The sequence below is a fragment of the Centropristis striata genome, chromosome 15 (assembly GCF_030273125.1).
Source record: "Centropristis striata isolate RG_2023a ecotype Rhode Island chromosome 15, C.striata_1.0, whole genome shotgun sequence".
NCBI lineage: Eukaryota > Metazoa > Chordata > Actinopteri > Perciformes > Serranidae > Centropristis > Centropristis striata.
In genome coordinates, this window is record NC_081531.1 from 19,684,703 (window position 1) to 19,706,771 (window position 22,069).

The window sequence follows — 22,069 nt, forward strand, 5'->3', positions numbered from 1 at the left end:
GCGGAGTGAACCCTCCTGTCAGTCATCCAGTCTCTTTGTCTCTGTGGGGAAGGCTGGGCCGCTAGCATTGGCTACACACAGAGTGCAGCAGGTGAGCCTCGTGCGGAGCAACGCGAGGAAAAAAGATGATTGCAAAGCCAAATGCCACAGCCCCGGTGTGGGAATATGTCGGTTTCAAACCGAATGAAAAAGGTGAGCCCATCAACACACGGACGAGCCTGTATGCCGAATTTGTTCAAAAGTGGTGGCAACAAAAAAAGCCACCACAACAAACTTGCATGCCCATCTAAAGCTGAACCACCCGACCCAAAAAAACTGCACCTGGAGATGCAGAGCCTTCGTCCCGACAGTCAACACTGGTCGACAAAGTAAATATAAACGCTGTGCGCTCACAGAAAGTGGAGTTTGCTACATCGCAAAATAAATGCTGCCCTTAAAAAAAAAAAAAAAAAAAAATGTTTGTTTTATTTATTTAGGATATTTAAACGTTCTTAAAATTACAATTACAATGGTAAAAAAACACTGAGAAATAAAAGTGTATTGTATTTGAAAGGGTGTGCATTATTATGATATATTATCATGTTGACAATAATATCGTTTATCGGCAATAATTTGTGGGACAATATATCGTCCAGCAAAATTTGTTATCGTCCCAGGCCTAGCTGCTATTTATGCAATTTCCACAAAGTTTTACAAAGTTATTCTACAATCTCAGCTGTAAGATCTAACACAGGTCTTGGAAGACCCACATCTGGTGTGGGTTTTCCATGTTTGACATTTTGGAATTATGCAGTGGATGAACGTGCTGTCACTGCATTTATGTGACATTTATGTGCACTTCTGCTTGGACTGCTCATTGTCTTTTACTCATACATTTTGCTGTTACTAAATATCCCTTAAAACAAAGAAAACGATTAAGTCAACCAAAGGACGGCTTCATATTTTCCTTTCATATCTCATCTCTGGCATGTTGTTGGGCTCAGATGTCTTCATAGCAGAGTTTCATTAAACCAGAGACAGTATGAGCCCAGATGTATCCATCATGGTTAACTGTGATCTGTGACAAAGACAATCCCGTTCAGCAGGACCACTAAGCTGCACTACAGGACCCCCCCTCCTGCGACAGACGCCTGTCACTGACTCCAGATTAATAGTCCAATTATTCAGTCACTGTCCAGTGGCCGATGAGATCAATTAGACAGCTGTCTGAAAAATAATAGAAATATTTCATTTGGGGGACAATGAATGTTAATATGAGAGAAATACTAGTATTAGAGCAATGGAGCATTAAAGAAGATCCTACTTCTATTCTGAAATGTTTTTATTTAGTGAGTGGATTACATTTTTTCCCCCTAACAAGTAATTAGTTCTATATACTTGACTGCCAATTTGTAGCAAGCAATTTAAGACGGTATGACATGTTTTTAATGGCAGTTATCGTGTCTTGGCAGGAAAAAAATGAAAGTGCTGTTCAGTGTCGAGGCAGGTGATAAATGGGCACAAGCAATAAATGTAGTCATAGAGTGAGAAATGGAGCAATCAAGGCGCATGAAACAACATTCAGAGAGGGGGGAGGAGGGGAGAAATAAGGCGAAAGACAGAGAGGTGAGGTGAATTTTTTAAAGGGGAATGAAGTAATGACTTTATCAACCCTGTATCAGTAAAAAAAGGTGGACATCGACAGATCAGACATCTGACGGTGACCTGAAAAAGACAAATGAAGGTCACCTTCAGAATGGATAGAATGATTGTAATAGAGAGGTTTTTTGTGTGTTTTGAAATCTTTAAATCTCAGTACAACCTCTTTGTTTATGTTTAAAAAAATGCCAATGCAGTGATTAGTAATGCTGCCTGAAATTGGGCACATCAGTTCCTGGCAAACGCCTGAACAACATTATCTCACACTGGATTGCAGATCTCTTGGCAGCAAGACAAGTGACACATTCAAATCTGGGCAAATGGCTGGTATGATGATAAAAACAAACACCCTTCTTTTGATGATATAGTCTTCTTTTATATTCCTGTTCCCCCGTCATCAGCAAAATCATCATTCCAAATCCTGTAAAAGCTTAAATCAATCCACTGCTTTAGTAAATGAACTTATTGAGTTATCTGTGCTGGTAAAACATGATATAGTCATTGTGGTATGGGACTCTGTGCTGAAAATGCTTGGAATATAAATTGGTCTACTGACAACTTTAGCATTTGGAAGATGTCAACCTCAAATTTTTGCAGGGAAATCAATTCATTGATGGATTTGCTCACACGGATAACGTAAACACACTAAATTATCTTGCATTAAGTTCAACTTTGTTATACTTCCACATGTGAAATTATGCCTTTGACCATTGGTAAGATGTCCTGACAGTGCTGACCTTTGAGGGAACAGAAAGTTCCAAAACAGAGAAAGCTGTAGCAGCTTGTTAGCTATGCATCACCCTCAACGTTTCTTTGTCCTTCTCTGTTGGAATATAATCTGCTCCACAAAACAGTTGACCAGTACAATTGCATCTTTTGCATGAAGTGACAGGTGTCCAGTGTTACTAGGCCTTTTGCTGTATTTAAAACAGTTAAGCATATTTCATTATGTTTTGACAGTAGTTTGATAATTTTACATGTTATTTCTTATACTTGGGTTTCTTGCGGCTTTTTCTGTGTGGAGTTTGCATGTTTTTCCCGTGTCAGCTTGGGTTCTCTCCGGGTCCTCCAGCTTCCTCCCACAGTCCAAAGACAAACAGCTTAGGTTTAATTGGTGACTCTAAATTGTCCGTATAAGTGAATGAGTGTGAATGATTGTCTGTCTCTATGTGTCAGCCCTGTGATAGTCTGGTGTCTGTCCAGGGTATATCCCACCTCTCGCCCTCAGCCCCCCACAACCCGAGTGTGGATAAGCAGTTGAGGATGGATGGACGGATGGATGGATGGATTTGTTATACTTGCCATGTCTTGATATATTCTATATCAATACAACCGTCCAGTCCTAATCAAATCATATATAGCAACATTCACATTTATAGAGCAGATCATACAAGTTGCAGGGCTCAGTGAAAAGCTGAAGAGAGAAACAGGAGAGGAATGCAATGTTATCATGACAAGACGAAGTAAGATAGAGAGACAGTTGCCCTGTGGACAGAGGCATTGCCAGTCTCAAGGAACCAGTTGTACCTGCTACCCTGCCCAGCTACAGTACATGATGAGCTTCAGCTGCATGTGAGCAGGGAGGAAGGCTGGGAGGGAGGAGGAGGCAGAGCTGCGATGGGGAGGGGAGGTCAATTCACTCTTCATTAGGCTGTAATTGAATTTCCGCAGCCCGCGCAGGGAGGATGTTCAGCCCTCGCTCTCCCTGCAGGGGAGTGTTGGCTCACTCCGGCTTCCCAACCTCCCTGGTACTTTCAAGGTTAGCTCAGCTAATGGGCTACTTTCTCCACGGATGTCTCTGCTCGCCATCTGTCATCTACATGTCTGAACATGTAGGCACATAAGTACATGAGCCAGCATATGATCCTGCAGAAAAGAATGGAGCAAAGTACAAGAACCTGTACTGCAAGTATAGACCACCTCTGGCCCTGATAAGAGCTGACACACGCTGTGGCAATGACTCAACAAGGGATCTGAGTGTCCCTGTGTTAAAGCTGTCCACACGCACTTGGAAGGACATCCATTCTTAGTTATCTCCAAAAAAAGTTGATGGATGTCACAGCAGCAGACCTGCTGAGCAGAAACAGAACAACAGATTTCCGATAGATGGACTACTATTAATTAAAACCTTTGTGTTTCATTTTAGATTTAGTTTCATACATAGGCCTAAAGTTGATACATGGATGCTTTCTATATGGGATGCATTCATGTTCATCCCAAAAAGGATCAATGGCAAATGAGTTCTGTGGTCAGGCCTCTAAACGACTAATGGATTGACATCTTTATCTCCATAATGGGTTGCATTTCCTGTCGAAATTTTAGGACATAACAGTTTGATTAAAGGTAAACTTAAAGTCTACAATGACTCTACTGGTTGGATATTACATGTCCTCTTTTGCAGGTGACATTGCCCTTCAGATTCACTGTTTTCTGTAAATAAAAAGTAGCTATTTCACTGAATCTTTGATATCATCATTTCACTTTTCTTTAACTGTTTCTGAATATTTCCATCCCTTTGACAAAAGCAGTACATCGTGATTGAAAGTTTGAATAATTTTCTCGGATGTGGATGATAGCCATGAATGGTTAAACCTGCTCTGCTCCAATGGTAGCCAAGTTATTGTTAATATACAGGTAGCACAATGACCACAATATGACCCATTTGTTCCACAGTTGGCTGTTGTATTCCTTTACCTCTGTGCTGTTGGGGCGGTAATTATTGGCTATAGTCATCTAGTGATTCACCAAGATCCACCCATACACATACAGTGGAGGTGTCTTTTATGGCCTTTGTGTGGTACATTCCAAAACAATTATGACTTATCATCAATCAAGACTCAATATTCTAAACGACACCCTGAACATACAATAGCTCATGTTTCGAGCAACTAGACCTGGTCTTGTTCCATTAGTTTTCTTCTTTTGACCTTAAGTGTGCTGAAATGACTTTTCCCGTAATCATTTTTGTGCTGAAATGTGTTCGATTACTCAAGGAGTGTGTTACTGTCTGTTCATTGAATCTTTTCAAAATCGTCCTTCAGAATGTTTTTGCTCAGCCTTTGGGAGCACAGTGAGGCTTTTTTCTGAGTTTTTTGTTCAGATGAAGTGAGTTTTGTGCTCCTGTTCTATTTCAGTATGAACACATACAGTATGTACTATTGAAAAGGGTGTTTCAACTCATCCTGTACAGTCCAGGTTTCTGTTTCTTTCAGTCTGTTCAAGGCAGCAGAGAGACATTTTTCAACACTATTACACGACATTGGAACATTTTTCCTCTTACTCTTCTCTGCCTCGCTCTCCAGCCACGTACTGGTGTGCTGTTTTCTATTTGATAAAGCCGTGTGTTCAGGGCCAGGGGGTAAAAAGCGTTGATTTCACATGAGAGGCAGCGCAGAGCGGTGGAGCACGGTATCATGTGTAAGCAAGTGTTTATTTTTTTCCCCTTCCTTTTTAATTGGAGTGTGCTTTGGAGATGAGAGCTGTTCTCAGGGGAGACTGACTTCATTAGCACCTGTAAGTGTCCAGGCATGTTAGCGGAAAGGGAGAGATTGAAGGAGAAAGGCACATTGGGAGGGTTATCTTTAATAAATGCTTGTCAGAAAATATTTAGACGTGATCTCCAGAACTGATCTAAAAGTTTTCTAATATTCCCCTTCTCATCCTAGACAAAACTGTGCTTCAATTACTATATTGCTCTAAAAATAACTACACAGAACAAGGCATGCTATTTGCTTTGTCTTGTTTCCCTTATTGATTGTGCTTGACAAAGCACATTATATACTATTCACCGGGCTTAATCCTAGATTTTATTTTTCCGTTTCTTCTGTGTTTTTTTCGGTCAACTACAAATCGACCGGTTCGGTCATGTTAAGTTTCCATTGACTTTTCTAAGGGTTTCGACAAATGGTTTACGGTTACGGTTACCCTATGGAGAGGCTACAGTGGATGACATCATAGCTATAGTGGAGAGGGAGAGAAAAATTTGTCAAAAAATAAATTTGGAAACTGCGCTCAAGTTCGCAAATGACAGTTTAGGCTATTTCAGTCTACACACACAGCGATTAAGTCAACGTCACAGCTAACATTATAGCCTATAATTGCAACTAAACTTCACTACACTGCATGTAGTGAAGTGCCTCACAGCCAGTTCCTAGCTTCGTGAGTAATTTTATGCGCGCGGACATAGAGTTGATTACGCATCAGCTGTAGCCTAATGTACAAACAATGCCCAGGTGTGTAGTCTGGTCACTACACTGATCTGTGTAGATATGCTGCAGAACATAGAAAATTAATAACTGTCAGGTCCTGATGCTTCAGTGGACCTCATGCGTAAATGCGCACATCCTCTTCCTTAGGCGTGACAAGCGTTAACGCGTGTGTGTTATTGTCCTAAAGCCAACGCTTAAGACACCTTAACGTGTGCACGACTTGAAAATAGCCTAAACTGTGTCATTGATTTCTCTTTGTAATACATGGAGTGCTTGAATTGTGAAGCAAAGCAGCTGTTAAACTCAAAATTCATCATCAGAAGGGAAATAATTATTTGTACATAGAGACTAGTGTGTGCACAGGCGTCCGCTACGTTCGCACGTGGCATGACACTTGTCACCCGTCACCCCTTCATTATCTGGTGTACTCGCAATACGCCTGCCTGTACGCACGCCTATTTACCAGTCTTTATGCAGGCATAAAAGGCATAAAATGCCCCTCATAGCACACATACGCATACACACACACACACACACACACACTAATACCTGCTTTATTATCTTACATGACTTCCTACTCTTTTCCATTTTGAAAATAGTTCCAATCCAATAATGTCTGGGAGAGAGTCACAGGCCAGAGAGTCAAGCACACTCAAAATTTCTTTAGAAATTTTCTAGTTTGAATTATTATTTCTGTTTAATTGAAGTTTAAATTGAGAATTGGAGCTGCTGCCCGAGGACCATCATTAGCATGTATAATAGTGGCAGTAACTGGCTTCCTGCCAGCTTAACGGGAGCGGTCTTGGTACCCTAACAACCATAAATGCAAGTTCACCATTAAACACAAGGCAAAAGAGAAGGGGGGGAAATAGGGAAGAAACGGAGGAATTAAGTGATGATAAGAGAAATGGCCAATAAGAGGCAGGGTGTTGTTTGAGCTAAAGACATGTTATTATGTTTTAATAGTCATCCCCCGAGAGCAGAGATGCCATTTCTGGCTGTTCAGCAAGTTGCAAAAAACAGCTCTAAAAGGATGGACGATTAGGAACCATTGAAACATTTCTGTACGTTAGCTGAATGTACTGTAGATAGAGGCTGCTGCTTTATTTATCAGGCTGCAGAGTGCCAGGATAAATGATGTCCATGAAGATGAGCTTTAATGTACACCATGCCTACTTATCCTTCCTCTCTTTGGCCTGTGCTTCTCATAATTTATTTAAAGGAACTGAATTCATTGGAGATTTGATTATGTGAACAGGTATTGAATGCAGATTTGATTAAAAGACATGTGCATGAGCAGAAGTATTTGAACTTTAACTGTATCTCTTCATCCCAAAACTCTCTAAATAGCATTAGTCACAGTCGCTAATGTAAAGTGCATTTTTGGGGTGTAAAAGTCCTTAAACAAGACGTGTAGACAGCCAATATCACATCACAGAAGTGTTGGCTTTTATATATGCTGTGTTGAAATAAAAAGAAGAAAAACATGTGGGTAGTTTGATACCTGTCAGCACCTCTCAGAACAAAGAACCTCCTACAGAGTCTCTAAACATCAATGTAAAAAAAGTTTTCCAAACCCCACATCAGGGAGACATCTTGGCATTGAACATCACACCCAAGTAAAAACAAAATAAATAAATAAATAAAAAATATATACTTCCACTGTGCCATGTAAGAGGCTGCATAGACACTGCTGTCAGTTTATATTCATTGCTACATTGACACTTAGCAATAGTCCTATTCCTTCTACTATTACCAATGTTATTAATGTTACTACCACTGTTATTTGATTCTGTTTACCAGCACCATAACTATCATTAGTCACATACTTCATTACAGGGTTAGTGCTATTATTGTTGTCATTGTTCATCTCTGTCCCTCTATCCCATTTTAACCCTACCCCTCTATCCTCCCTCCCTCTCCCCTTTCACACTATCTACTGTGTTTACCTATGTTGATCTGTTTCTTTTCCTGGTGTACCCTGAGGGTCAAAGGACAGAGGATGTCGTACCCTGTCTAGTCTGTAAAGCCATTTGAGGAAGATTTATGATTCTGGGCTCTATAAATTAAATAAAATTAAATATACGACTTAATTTCTATATGATCCATTGACAACAACTTGACAGCTCTTGTGTTTATGGGCACAAAAACCTAAAAATGGAATCATGGGCCAGAGAGGTCCTTCTTCTTTTTCCTCATCCTCACATAACAACGGAAGCTAGACAACAGCATGTGTGCAAAAACTTGAACTCGCAGGTCTGAGCTGGCAGGCTGCTGTTCAGACTATGACAATAACTCTCTCAAGGACTAACAATCCCCACGGGGATATTTTTACAGCAGTCGACAGCAGCAGTACGAGAGCTGCTCGACAGGATGAGATTTGGAGATTTAGAGTGAACACAACATCAGTGCTGCCGTGTTAACAGTGACTAACAGTGACTCTGTTTCCCTTACTCTTCAGTTTTTATGAAGTCAGTTTAGCCTCTAGGCTCCTCCATAGTATCACTGCTTCATTTTATTCACCTTTTTTGTAATGATACTATTTATTATTTTAGGCAAATATAAATGTTTTTGGCACCTTAGACCTGACATTAGGCTGAGTTTTAGTTCAATGCATATGCATAACTGAATATATGTTGAGTTCCTTTAGGACTATAAGAATGCAAAACTGAGGATAGTTTGACTTCCTTATGCCATTGTGATGCATAGGCCAGAAGCAGTGTTTTCAATGCAAGAATCTGATCCTTGGAAATATCATGAAATAGTAAACTAATGTTTCATGAAAATGTCCCAATAGATAACCCTATAGCAGGATTCTAAAGCAAATTCTCAAATGTAATTGAGTAACTTTACAGATTAAACTACAGGGAGAGAGGACTGGAGAACAATGATTAACTTTTAAAGCCTTTATCATCTTTATGGTGTTTAGTCCATTTGCACAAAGAAAAGTTACACAGTTACAGACAGAGGTTCACTATTGGATGAAATAAAGAACTATGTTTTAGTACAGCTCCTTTTTTCAAAATTAGCAGTTAAACTAGGCTTAAATTTAGTTAGAATCAGTCACAAACGAGGCCAAAATAATTCCCCGTAAGTATAATATATATATGTATATACATTATTTTCTGCTGATAACTATAGCAACCTAACTCACATATGCGATAAGTACATGTGATTGATTATCCATGTCAATGTAGAACCTAGAAATGGTTCACTTGATTTTTTTTATTTGGAAATAGAATCTGTGCAATTTATTGACAGCAAATCAAATGTGATTAGATATTAAAAAGATATGCATGTTAATGCATAATTTGCATTGTTTTGGTATTTCTGATTTTTTTTATTTTTTTTAATTTATTCATATGTACGTGTACATTTATATATATTTATATTTTTGCATCTCTTTTAGGTTAGGTTTTTAGATAAGCCCGTAGTGGGTTTCTGAGTCACATGAAGAAGAAAAGTAGAAAAAGAAAAAAGTAAAGCCACAGAAGAAGTAAATAATGCATTTATTTAGTGTTTCTTTGGCTTTACTTTTAATTGTGCAAATGCAAAACAAAAGGGTAGAGAGAGAACATCAGCTCTGTAAGTAGCACTATGAACCATCAATTAATTCTCATTCTTTGTTTTATGTTTTAATATTATGACACATTTCATGAGAAGATCTGATAGTAAGTCCGCTTGCGTCTTCTCTGTTATTAGACAGACAGACCTGAGACCAGCAGCCATACAATGGGACCTTGCCTGCCTGATTGGGCTAGATCTCTGACAATATTTGGGTCTCAGTTATTTGAAACCTAGTGGACTCTTTAGGTCCTCTAGTAACAACCTAACCGTGTTGTTCTATTGAAATTAAGCAAGAATGTATGACAAAACTTATTTAGAGATTTATATTTATAACTGTGGAGGTGAAAACGCTAATTTATCCTGAATGAATTTGGATTCAGAATTCTGATTGTGAAAAAAATAGGACCTTCATATTCATATATGCAGCAGAAAAGCAGCAGCAGAACTAATAGAGATGTCAGCGTTGTACTGTGGAGCAGTAGCATGTGTGTCTGAGCTGTAAATTTGTGACAGAGCTTTAAGGCAGAGACGTTAAATTGTCCGTCCTCCCCTCTTGCTTATCAAAATTCCGCTTCTATCATTTACGACACGACTGCAAAGTGCACATCTGTATTACATCTCTTATCATTGCCTCAGTAGCCATTTAAGCTGTGTGCATTTTTGTGTGACAGAGGAGGAGGGAGGCAGTGTGCTTTTAGAAGTCCCCCCTCCCTCCAGATTGGCTTATATCATCACAGACTCTCTCTCAGCAACCTTTTCTTTTTTCTTTCTCTATTTTTTTAATGACTGTTGCAAAAAAGCAGCTTCAAATATTCCCAGCCTGGCACTAGGCTAAAAGGGAGGATGTGTGATGGAGTTCACAGGAGCAGCTGAATATTTTGGAGGAATAAATTAGCAGCTTGGCTCTTTGGTGCTATGCCAAGACTTCTGGGAAGTAATCCAGCACCTTGGAAAGACAAGATTTGGATGTCATACTGGATCCACTGTAATTTGAGGTTAATTGAATTGAAAATCTTTTCTGCCTCACTCCCAAAAAATGAATAAAACTCTCTGGTGGGAATGCGGAAATCTGATGTATGAAAGAAGATATAGTATTTATTGGATGTTTTGTGCACCTGATGTCTGATAATGTTAAATTTCCATCAAATGCATCTATTTCCCTTGTTGAATACTTGTGGAGCACAGCTGGCCACACTGCAATGTCTTCTTTGCTTAGTTTTGGTGTTTGTGACTGAATTCTAATTAACAGCTCAGAGGAAGATGCAATGAATTCCTGCGGCAGAAACAGATGGAGGGCAGTGAACGTTCATCTGTTCGGTAAATGGGGTCTACGGAGGTGACCCAGGCGTCGATGGTGTCTGAGCCCTCATCATGTCCTGGACTTCACATTCTAATAATGACTAATGTGTTTGCAGACGTCAACCTGCTCTCATTAGGGTGATTTATAGCCTCGCCTATTTTCAGTAAACCAGAGGAGCCATATTCCAATTTATTCAGGTCAAATTAACCATTCATAATTAGACGCGGTAACCTTTCCCCGCTCCCCTCTCCTTCACTGACTGTGCTGTACATGCAATGCAAATGTTCATTGTTTAATCTCACTGGCTGTCATTAGGAAGGTTATGTAAGAATCATCCCATGCAGGGCAAATGTGTAACCCGAATCAATCTTCTACTGGTTAATAGCTACTGGGCTGATTTATGGTCGTATTATGAAGGTGAAGGCTCGCCCTTTCCTCTAAAGGTGGCAGCGACCCTATGGAGCCCCTCAGCCTCTGTTTCCGTGTGAAAACCCAGCAGCACATATTTATTCTGTGATCAGTTCAACACAGTTGAATGAATGATGTAGGACTAGTTGTTACAATCCCCTCGTAAAGTGACACCTAGTAGAAGATACTTTTACAGGTTGTTTTATGTGACTTGACTTTGTTTAAAAATGTGCACTGTAAGTTAGAGCTGGGCAATATAACAATATAAAAAATCAATATATTTTTAAATGTGATATGGAATTAGACCATATCGTATACATCAATATAGTTTTAAAAAAAAGTCTCTATATACAAATCCTGCCCTTACTAGGGTTTGTCATATTTCGTTATTTTGTAATGTTCGTTATTCTTTTCTCATATAGATGTATTTACTTCAGAAAAAGATTGGCCTATTTTATTTCACAGGCTATTTTTATTTAAGATATTTTTTTTATTTAAATGTGCACTTTATGGAGCTTTGATTTTTTATAAAGGTACTCCTGTTGTTATACAGTATTTATGTTCACTTAAATAAACGGTTTCAATAAAACTTGACATGTCATATTTGCCTTTGACTTTGACTGAACATTTGCTCTCACTTTGCCATAAAAATATCAGGATATATATTGCATATCGATATTCAGCCTAAATAAATTGGGATATGACTTTTGGTCCATATCGCCCAGCCCTACTGTAAATAAGAAAATCATATAGGAGCGCAAATTATCATCAATAACTTAAAATAGATATCCATGGTGACAAAATACATAATTAAAAGCAAATGAAAGATGCACATAACATACACAGAAATGCAAAGCAGGTCCATAGAACCACCCAGTGTAATCACAGATTTCACAGTATATTTAAATGCACAGTGAAGTCAGAAAGTATAAAGAATGTATGTCCTAATATCTCTGTTTTACCTTGTCTGTGTGCTTTTCAAAATGAACCAATGTTGCTTACTTTCATCTTTAAGTGTCCATCCATTCATAGAATGAAACTTATCTGGGGTCAGGTTTTGGTTGCAGAAGGCTCCTGGGGCATTTTTTTCCCATCTCCCCCTGGGGGACACTGTGGCATTCCCAAGCCAGCTGAGATATATAATCTCTCAACCGGTGCTCAGTGCACCCTGGGGTCCTCTACCAGTTGAAAAAACTCCACAAGACAACGCCCAGGACACTTAAAAATGCCATAATATTGGCATATAGTTATTTTATAGTGACTTGTATTATAATTGTATATAGTGCTTTATATAACAGTATACTATAACTTATTACTTTCTTGCCCTTCAACTTGGGGGACACTTTAGGGCTACAGTTTCCACCATGTCCACCTGATCGAGACCTTCAAATCAAAGCTGGAAGTCTTTTTTTTAATTTCAAATGTTTTGCTATCCTGACAGCAAATGTATGTTAATGTCACAAGAAGATTTGATTTTCACTTGGTTATTGACATAATGCCTTTTTTGTCGTGGTTTGATGACAGAGGAGAGCGCACAGAGAGATGTTGTTCTATGCATTTTACTGTTACAGATGGTGTTAAATGTTATGGACAGAGCGTACTGGATTCATCTCATATAAGCACTGTAGACCCAGTTTCTATAGGCAAGCTCAACTGAGTACATATGTCAGTTTCTCACATCAGGTTTCCCATCAAAAACGGCAATATTAGGCGTTAGGACATGCAGCAAAATACAACTGACATTTATGATTTCAATTGTCCTCTGTCGCCATCTTGTGGACGTAGTAGTAATGATTGGCGGTGATGCTGAGTTTAAGTGACGTATATTACAATCGGGGCTTGAGGGAGGGGAGGTGGATGGTTCAAACAAACAGCGGACTATCACCCAGGAAACCGGGGTTCATGTACCATGTGAAAACAAATGTTACGTAAAAAAATCACTTTTTTACGTAACTTCAGTGGCTCACATCACCCATGTTACTACTTCACTTCTGGCATTTAAGTATATTTATTTGCTGTTTAAACTGTCTTTTATAATGCCATGCCAGGAAGTGTTTTGCCCTAAACCTAGGTCAGTGGTTTTGTAGCCTAAATTCACAGAAACAGCAGCCTTTTTACAACCGCGGACCGTGTGATCATTTTTTATTTTCATGGTAGCCTTTAAACACTCATTCTGACAAATATTCATGCTCATATGTGCCGTTATGGGTGGTTTAACATCACAGTCTATTATGTCATTTAGGTTGGAGATCTTGTTGGTTTCTCAACTAGTATGACAAGAGTATGCATGCCATTTAACTTTGAGACAGAGAGCCTGCTAGAATCTGCTTTCCATTGCACTTTCCTAATAAGCCAATATCTATTAGTGGTGAAATACACAAGCTGTAAACCTGTGAGTAGAATGAGCAGAATAAGTACAAACCAGTTATTAACCCATCACTTGGCTTTAAAGTAATGTTTTTAGCAGTGGCTTAAACACATGTAACAGGTGCATTTGAGTCAGACCACTTCAGGCAGCCAGCATCCCAAGTGGGGCTTTCAGGATTAAGCAGCAAATGCCTGTGTGACAGCTTGATAGACGGCTCGCCTCACTCTGGTCTAAATTCTCTGCTGTTCTAATTTGGTTTGCTCTGCTTTAATAATGTCTAGTCAGATCTGGTCTTTCCCAAACACTTCGGTTTGGACTGTATAGAGAAGTAATGGTGGGATTTGATGCCCAGATGGAGATGGGCTGTCATTTACTCAGGCTCATTAAAAAATAAATCACAGGGGAGAGAAGGAAATAAGGATGGAGGGAGAGAGTGGGAGTGACAGATCTGAGGACCTGCTGGCTTCAGGTTTGTTGGTTTTGGCTGGTCCTGCTGTCTTCAGCGACTCAGCTGTCCGTTGGAATCAGGAGTGTCTCCCCCCGAAAGGCAGCTGCTGCCAAACAGCATCAAACGAGCTGAGTGAAGGAAGGAAGATGAAGAGAAGGAACAAAGGAGTGACAGAAAGGAAAGCAAGGATGAAGAAGTAAGGAAACAACAGAGTGCAGAGATAAAGACGTTCTGTCTGTCATTTTAACAGCTGCAGTTTATCCTGTGAAGATTTGAAAGGACTGCTGCCTTTCCTCTGTCCTCCTCTGATATTCAGAATCCAATTAGTGCTTGTGTTGGAGGGGGGGGAGGGGGGTTCCTCAGTGACTGTGGCCCATTTGTAAGACCTGCTATCAATGAGGAAAACCGACAGAGGTAATACTTTATTAATGTCTGCCTGTATTCTGCAAAGAATGGCCCTTTTTGTCGAGCCTGAAACACTTTTCTTGTGTTGAAGTTTAGAGATAGATGCAGAAAAGTTGCTTTGTATTGGAGTTGAATATGGGTTGATGGCTTCTATTGCATTCTACAAAAGCTGCCAGTGAAACTGTGCATGTGAGCTACTTGGTATTTTGGTCAATAACAACAATTTAGAGGTAGTTGTAGAGGTTAATGCATGAATGGTAATGGGTTTGCACTTATATAGCGTTTTCTTAGTCATTGTAACCACAGCTTTATACTAGAGATGTCGCTCATTCACCCATTCACACACACACATTCATACTGTGAATCAAACCACCAACCTTCCGGTCACTGAGCCACAGCCACTGCTGACATGACATGACATGACATGACATGACATTATATCCACACTGTCACTTCGAACATCAAATGAACAAGTGAAGAGAAGAAAATTAGCAAGGTATTGCTTAAAATGTGCAGTTCTAGTACTGTTATGATATCTGAGTTATGGCACTGTTACCAAAACATCTTTATATGCCCTACTTTAACAAACATGAGTTTTCTAAAACATCCAGTTTTTCATTTAAGAAAAAAAAATCATCCTTTTTCAATGTGAATTAATGTATAAACATAAACTGCACTGCATATTAACCTGGAACTTAACTTATCCCTGTAAGCTTCCCTCTAAAGTAAAATTGAAACTCGTGGCAGTTTTTGTTTGATGATGATAGGTCAAGTAAAAGCGGAGATGAGGCAAGATATATTTTGTATGAAAATATATAACTAGATGTTATCCTAATTTTAATTTAATGTGCATCTGTTTACATTTGCAATACTTAAAATTCTTCATTGAGGATGATTGAGTTTGCAAAGTAAAAAAAAAAAAATTCAAAATGGAATTTTATGGGTTTTTTTCTTTTTGTGTGTTTTGTAGCCAAAATGTTGATCCCGCAGGTCAAAGTGAAGAAATAACTATCAGGGCATATAGGTGAGGTTGTACTTAAAAAATGATACCACCCAGGCATCATAAAACATTTTTTAAGTGGTAAATACATATATAAAGTCGAAATAGCCAAGAGTCCAGGTATAAATACTCGGTTCTGCTATGGACACATTTTGGATAACAATAAAGCAACATGTCACTCACTGCAACGTGATGATCGACTGTTTAATGTCCTGTCTAATGGATTTGGAGCAACAGTGGCTGTCTTTTTAGTGCAACTGATAATGCTACAAATATGACCTTATCCTTTAATTTGTGAGGTAATTATGCAGGAAATGGATATTGTGAAAACAAATATCAGTGCACTCACAGTGACAATCTGACTCCTTTTTGTGAGGCAGTTTGAATATCCTCTGCAGAGTCGCTGCAGACAACAGCTTTGGTTAAAATTATACAGTTTGTGTTCTGGGAGACAGATGGATAAAAAGACACTGCTGAGTCTCATGTGTTTCTGCTGGAGACAAGCATTCCACCATCACATTTTCCGGCGTCTTATTTTTCAAATGCATCTGTTGTGTGTTCTCAAGGTGGATAACACAATATCTGAAAGTATTCTTGGCAAGTTGGTTTGCACCATATGGTATTTCATCAAGATTCAAATGAAATTCAGCAACATGTTGAGGACTGAAACAGGGACTGAATAAGCAGAAAGATGACAGATGATATTAGATATGTGCCTTTAAACATGTTGAGAGACAGACAGACAGACAGACAGACAGACAGACAGACAGACAGACAGACAGACAGAGACTAATAGTTTCAAGTGCTTAGTTTCAAGTGCTTATATCAGTTAAGTCATCAGGGATGTAACGCCAGGGCTGGTGATCAGTTTCAAGGTGTTACTCTGTGATGGTGGTGGGTGTCTCAGCTTTGGAAACACAGTGACAGTGGACAGACAGTGAATGAAACATGGCCTTGAGTCTGGCTCCAGTTTTTTTCTCTATTGACCTGTCAGAACTGACTTGACGTTTGACCAGAAAGATTTACAGGCTCTATTTAGGGCAGGATTGATTTCTGTTGAAGGCAGCTCTGAGGAGCAATTGGAGAAAAACATATAGCCCCCGCTTTGATTGATTAATGCTTTCTTTCAGTTCTTGGTGTGACTTTCCTTTCTGTGTCTCTATATATTCTCACCTTCCAGTATTTGTGTTGTTTTAGCAGCGGAAGCTGGACATTTTGCTGACATTTTCCTCTCTGAGACTTATTTTTTCGCTGTTGCAGTTTGAAAGAAATCAGTTTTGATCTGACTCACGCATTGCACCAACAAATCTGACTTTCTGAAATAAAGTATTTAAAACTTGTGCATGTGTGTGGTTTGCTAAAATTGTTGGGGGGTGCAGTATCTCTATATCTGTAACTAAATCATAGAAAATTCTGAATTTAATCTGATGAAATGTTCATGAGCATCACAGCAATTTGGGAAGAATCACTTTTTTTTGCCAAAAGGCTTGATAACTGTATATGTTAGGAGGGGCTGAGTTAATGTTAGTCATCACAGTTGGATTATTTCTCTTTAGGGTAATATTATGTCTAATGACTACAGTAAAGATTTTTTTTTTTTTAAAAAGTCTGTGTGAGTTCAGAAAGTATTTTTTCCACAGTATGTGTTAGAGTGTGATATCGGTCCACTGGGAAACATTTAAGTCCGGAGCATGTGGCTAAGGCAGATTCTTGTTTCATGGCAACTGCTAATGGTTTGGTTTTCTTTTGATCTCTTTTGTAAGAGTGCATGGTAGGAAGGTTTTGCAACTAGTGGACAATTTTTCTGCTATTGTGCTGTTTCGGTAACATCAATTACATTCTTCAATTGTATTCTCTCTCTGATGACTGCTGTGTCTGTGTCCATCTCTGCAGAGCACCTAAAAGTGGCACTGGAGGAGTACATGATGCGGTTGCCGAAGGTTCGCATCCTGAGGACCAAGAAGAGGGAGGGGCTGATCAGGACTCGCCTGCTCGGAGCCGGCGCTGCTAAAGGGGAAGTCATCACCTTCCTGGACTCCCATTGTGAGTCCAACGTCAACTGGCTGCCTCCGCTGCTGGGTGAGGAACAAATGCACACAACTCATCACTATAACATGCCCACAGTCGGCCTTCCCCGCTAACATGAATCCTTATTTCACCTCAAGGGTGTACCCAAGACATCAAGCTCTCAAACAGAGCAGCCACATTTACATTATTTTTCAAAAAAAGTCCTGATAGAAGTCTATAAATCGCAAAAATAGGTGTAAAAGTAAGCAAACTCACCTACATACTAGGTATTTATAACACATACAGTCACCCACATTTTGCAGGGGGTGGCAGTAACGAAATGCAGTTATCAGTGCAAAGCAGCACCCACTGAAATGATTGTTAAATAATTCATAAGTCAGTCAAATCATTACCAGCATCAATGTCAGTTACTGGAACTTATTAATCCGAATTTGGCCAACAAAGTGGAGCTGATGGAGCTGAGTTGAGACAATCCATGGGCAAGTAATACAGCTGCCTGTATCAGCTTGGTTAATACACCTATTAAGTGTTCCTACCTAGGGCTCACTACCTGAAAATGTATCTAAGTTGGTTAAAATGATAAAAGACAAAAAGATATATGCTACACAAAGAAGCATATTTCTCAATCTTTACTTTGTTCTCTTCTTGTGAAATACTAGAGACTTTTACCTCCCCAGGGCTCTAATAAACTATTATAATAAGACAGTCTGAGAAAGGAACATCATGCTCACAGCTACTAAACATCTGCAATTTCTGATGACAAGTCACGAGTAAAGTTTGCTTGGCCAGAGAAGTTTTAAAGCCAAAGAACTTTGGAAGCACTTCTCTACACTATCTATTTTCAGTAACTGTCTGCCTCCTTATGTGTCTCTCAGACCGAATCGCCCAGAACAGGAAGACCATTGTGTGTCCGATGATCGATGTGATTGACCACGACAACTTCGGCTATGAGACGCAGGCGGGGGACGCCATGCGAGGGGCGTTCGACTGGGAAATGTACTACAAACGGATACCCATCCCTACAGAGCTGCAGAAGGATGACTCCAGTGAACCTTTTGAGTGAGTTCAGCTATTTTTCACATTTGACCTTTTTCAAGATGTTATCCTTGTTATCTTATTGTGTGTCGAGTGTACGTGTGTGGCCCGCATGGCCCCTGTGTGAATGTGTAAGCACCATGCTCATGACTGAGGGGTTTCCTGCAAGTGCATGTTCTTTATCAACCCATTCATACTCGCATAATATATTACACATGCAGTCCAGGACGGTCCATGTCAGGGTGCGGTTTGTGGCTAGATAGTCTCCATAGATTTGACTACATCTACACTGTTCTGGTAAATTAGAAAATGCCTTTTTTTAGTCTTCTGTCCACACTGAGCTGGCAATTAAGATGTGACCTAAAACAATAGTGTGGATGCAATTTGTTTTCAAATGCATCCACCTTACTGTGGATGCAATGTACAGTAAATGACAATTTGTGCAGTAAAAAGTCAAAAACTTGGTGTTTTTTGGTTGTACTTTTTAGAATTCCAAGGATTTCTTGGGTCTCGACTATTTTGTCTTTTCTATTGTCTAGCGTGAATAATTTTGGAGGTCGGCCAAAATTGGATGCTATTGTTTAGATCGATCATGAAAAAATGATGATACAAAAATATTGTGCTATTGATTGCATGTAAGCTAATTTGAATTGAAAAACTAAGACATTTCTTGTTGAGGTTAATGGAAAGTTCATCCTTGACCTTAAAGTAGTTTGTTATAAGTCCTATGTTGTGAAAGACTGTGAAATGCAGATGAAAGCTCCAGAAAAGATATTCTTAAGCTATTTATATCATGGCATTGAATTATTTACATTGCTGAATTAGCTGCAGTAGCAATTGTTGTGTTTGGTTTGTTTCTATTGCTAAAAGAGTTTGCAGGTTTACAGAAAATGATTTTAAAAAAGAGTTAATATTTGCTGGTCCAGTCTCTCAAATATGAAGATTTTCATTTTTTTTTCTGGTCTTTGTTAATAGAATATGTTTAGCTTTTGGACTGTTGGTCAGACAGAATCAGTTGATTTTCTTTTCACCTTGGAGGGATTGTGATCGGAATTTCACACAGTTTGCAACATTATGAGACTATATGAGAATTGGATTAACTGAAAAAGTAGTTGAGATTAATTAGTACTGAAAATAATGACAAGTTGGACCCTAGTTGCTTGCTTGCTTTAAGTACATGTGTAGTTTGTGTCCTTGCCCAGGTAACACTGGTCCAGTGCAAATAGTACCTATAGCTTTTAAAACCAGTGTCCTTCATTGACAAGCAGCATTTTCATGACCAGTAACCTTTAAGTAATAGAAGCGAGAATAAATAAACTATACCAAGAGACACATTTAGCTTTTTGTAAGGCCAAATAACTCTGCGCGTGATGCCAGACACTCCATTTGTAAGCCTTGAGGGATTAGTTAGACAACATTTCTCTATGTCGGGATGCCAAAGACTATTTGTGTCCTGGAAAAATACAGTACGTATCATCAGGCAGGGCAGCTGTGGTGCAGGAAGATAAGAGACTAAAGAAGGAGAAATGAGCTGCAGAACAATCAGAATCAATCCTCATTTCGTGAATTAGTCTGCTCTTCTTGCCCAATGAAATGACCTTCATCAGTGCAAATCCAATTTGAGTCGCAAAGATTTTCATTTTCATTCTGATTGACATTGGCGCAGCAGAGAATGAGGCACGGTGGGACGGCAAAATCCATCTTGGAGGTGTGCATGTGAGTGCATGGGAGTATGATTTTATCCCGTTCTCATGCTTCTGTCACTGTCTCTTTTGTCAATGCCGTCACCTCTGTCTGTGTCTTTCTTTTCTTTCCTTCCGTCTATCTCTCATCCCTCCTTTGGGCTTCAATGTTTCATTTAGCAATAAGCTAAGGCCTTGACGCTCTTTCTCATGAAGGTCAATAGACTGAAATAAAGAATATCAACTTGAGCATTTCTAATTAAATCTAAATTGTGAGTTGGAATATTCATGGAGCATTGAGTTCAATCTTCTTTTTTCTTTCCTTCATTAGATTAAGAATGGTCAAAGAAGGAATACCAGCAGGGATTTTACCCATCTGAATAAAATGAATAAGTACTCCTGGCAAATGTTGTCAAAGCATGAACAGACCTCAAACTATTTTGGCATTGGAAAATAGTCTCCACATGGCAAATTATGATTTTAATCAGGAAATTTTAATCACAGAATGAGTGAAGAAGACTTCAAATCAAACAATCCCGGGCAAATGTCTGCCAATATAGAAGAGGGGATTAATTTTCTTTTAATTAACAAAGTATGCTTAACTATACAATGTATCATAAACCCTAAATCTTAGACATTTCTGATAAAAGAATAAGACGATGAATCTGACCAAGAACACTGTTGAGGTCAGTAAGTGGAAAGTATGGATGATAGTTCTGGGAACTAAGCCGGTTCAGTCAATGCTGGTCAATGATAATTCAGTGGAGCTGGCTGGTCCGTTGTCTGCAGTTGTACTGTGCAAATCCAATTTGCCACTCACAAAGTGATTTCCTCCTTTGAAAAACTGAAAAGTAATGTCAAAATGTATGAGAAGATAATTGCAGACATTCTGTGCTGTACTGTTCTTTCAGCACTTTTCTTTGAAAGACTTCAAAAATAAGTGTTAGCTGCACATACTTCTTGCCACCATCATTCAGGTCGATATTGAGCTTGTATTTCACAGTTTGCATGAACAGGCAATCAAAAGGAGTCTGTATGGGGTCCCGCTATTACCAAAGAAGTCGCCATTGCAAACTTTCTGTCTTTGTGTTTATTGTCAAATATATTGGTGAAAGTATTTTAATACTGGGTATAAACCCACATAGGCAGCTCGCTGAGGCTGTACTGAGGCATTGTGATGCTTTGAACTAAATCCAATGTCAATATGCTAGCATGCTGTGCAGTGGCTAAATTTACTATGCTCATGTCTTAATTTTGCATTTTATTGTGAAAATATAGCACGGAACTCAAACTGAGGCCGATGACAAGCAGTCAGTATTTGGTCATAAACCAAAGTATTAGAAACATTTGAGATTTGACCTTATGATGCTAGTAGATGAAAAATCAGAGGAACACCAAAGTCATTACAATATATCCTGGGAATGTCTGGACCACAATCCATGGCAACCAGGCCAGTATTTAGTGGAAGATGTCATTAAAAAGCAAATTCTTGACCATCATCTGTAACCGTTTCTATTGTAATACATTGTGAATGTTCACATGTGTGCTTGAACATCTGTGGGGAAAATAACTCTTTAAATGGTAACAAATGAAACAGTGAGTTCGGAGTTCAGAGACTCCTCAAGTTCAACCCCAATTCCCAAAAATTTGGGACACTATATAATGTAAATAAAAACAGAATGCGAGTGTATATTCACGTAAAACAAATCTACAAACTTATTAGGCTAGTGATTATAATAATTCATAATAGTTTTTTCTTTCACGAATGAAAAAAAATACTTGCCCTATATTGATGAAGCTTGGTGGATGGGTTTAGCACGAGCCAAGGAAGAGCCCACAACTTTGGAGTAGATCTGAATAATGTTGTGGATTCACAAATGATCTGTTACTTTTGTTATTGCTGAGAGGTAGGTCATGGCTTTGGCCAAGGTTTGTGCCCTTCTAGTTGACTATCAGATTGTTCCAATGACATATTAAGTTTT

The 22,069-nt window shown here is 39.0% G+C and overlaps 1 protein-coding gene across 1 annotated transcript in view; it reads left to right on the top strand.

The window, feature by feature from the left end:
- LOC131986188 (polypeptide N-acetylgalactosaminyltransferase 10-like) overlaps positions 1-22,069 on the top strand; it is a 115,810-nt gene that overhangs the window by 52,226 nt on the left and 41,515 nt on the right. Inside the window, exons 5-6 of the mRNA XM_059351025.1 lie at positions 17,236-17,421; positions 18,246-18,429. Coding sequence (XP_059207008.1) covers positions 17,236-17,421; positions 18,246-18,429 — 370 coding nt within the window. The remainder of the gene's footprint in view (positions 1-17,235; positions 17,422-18,245; positions 18,430-22,069) is intronic.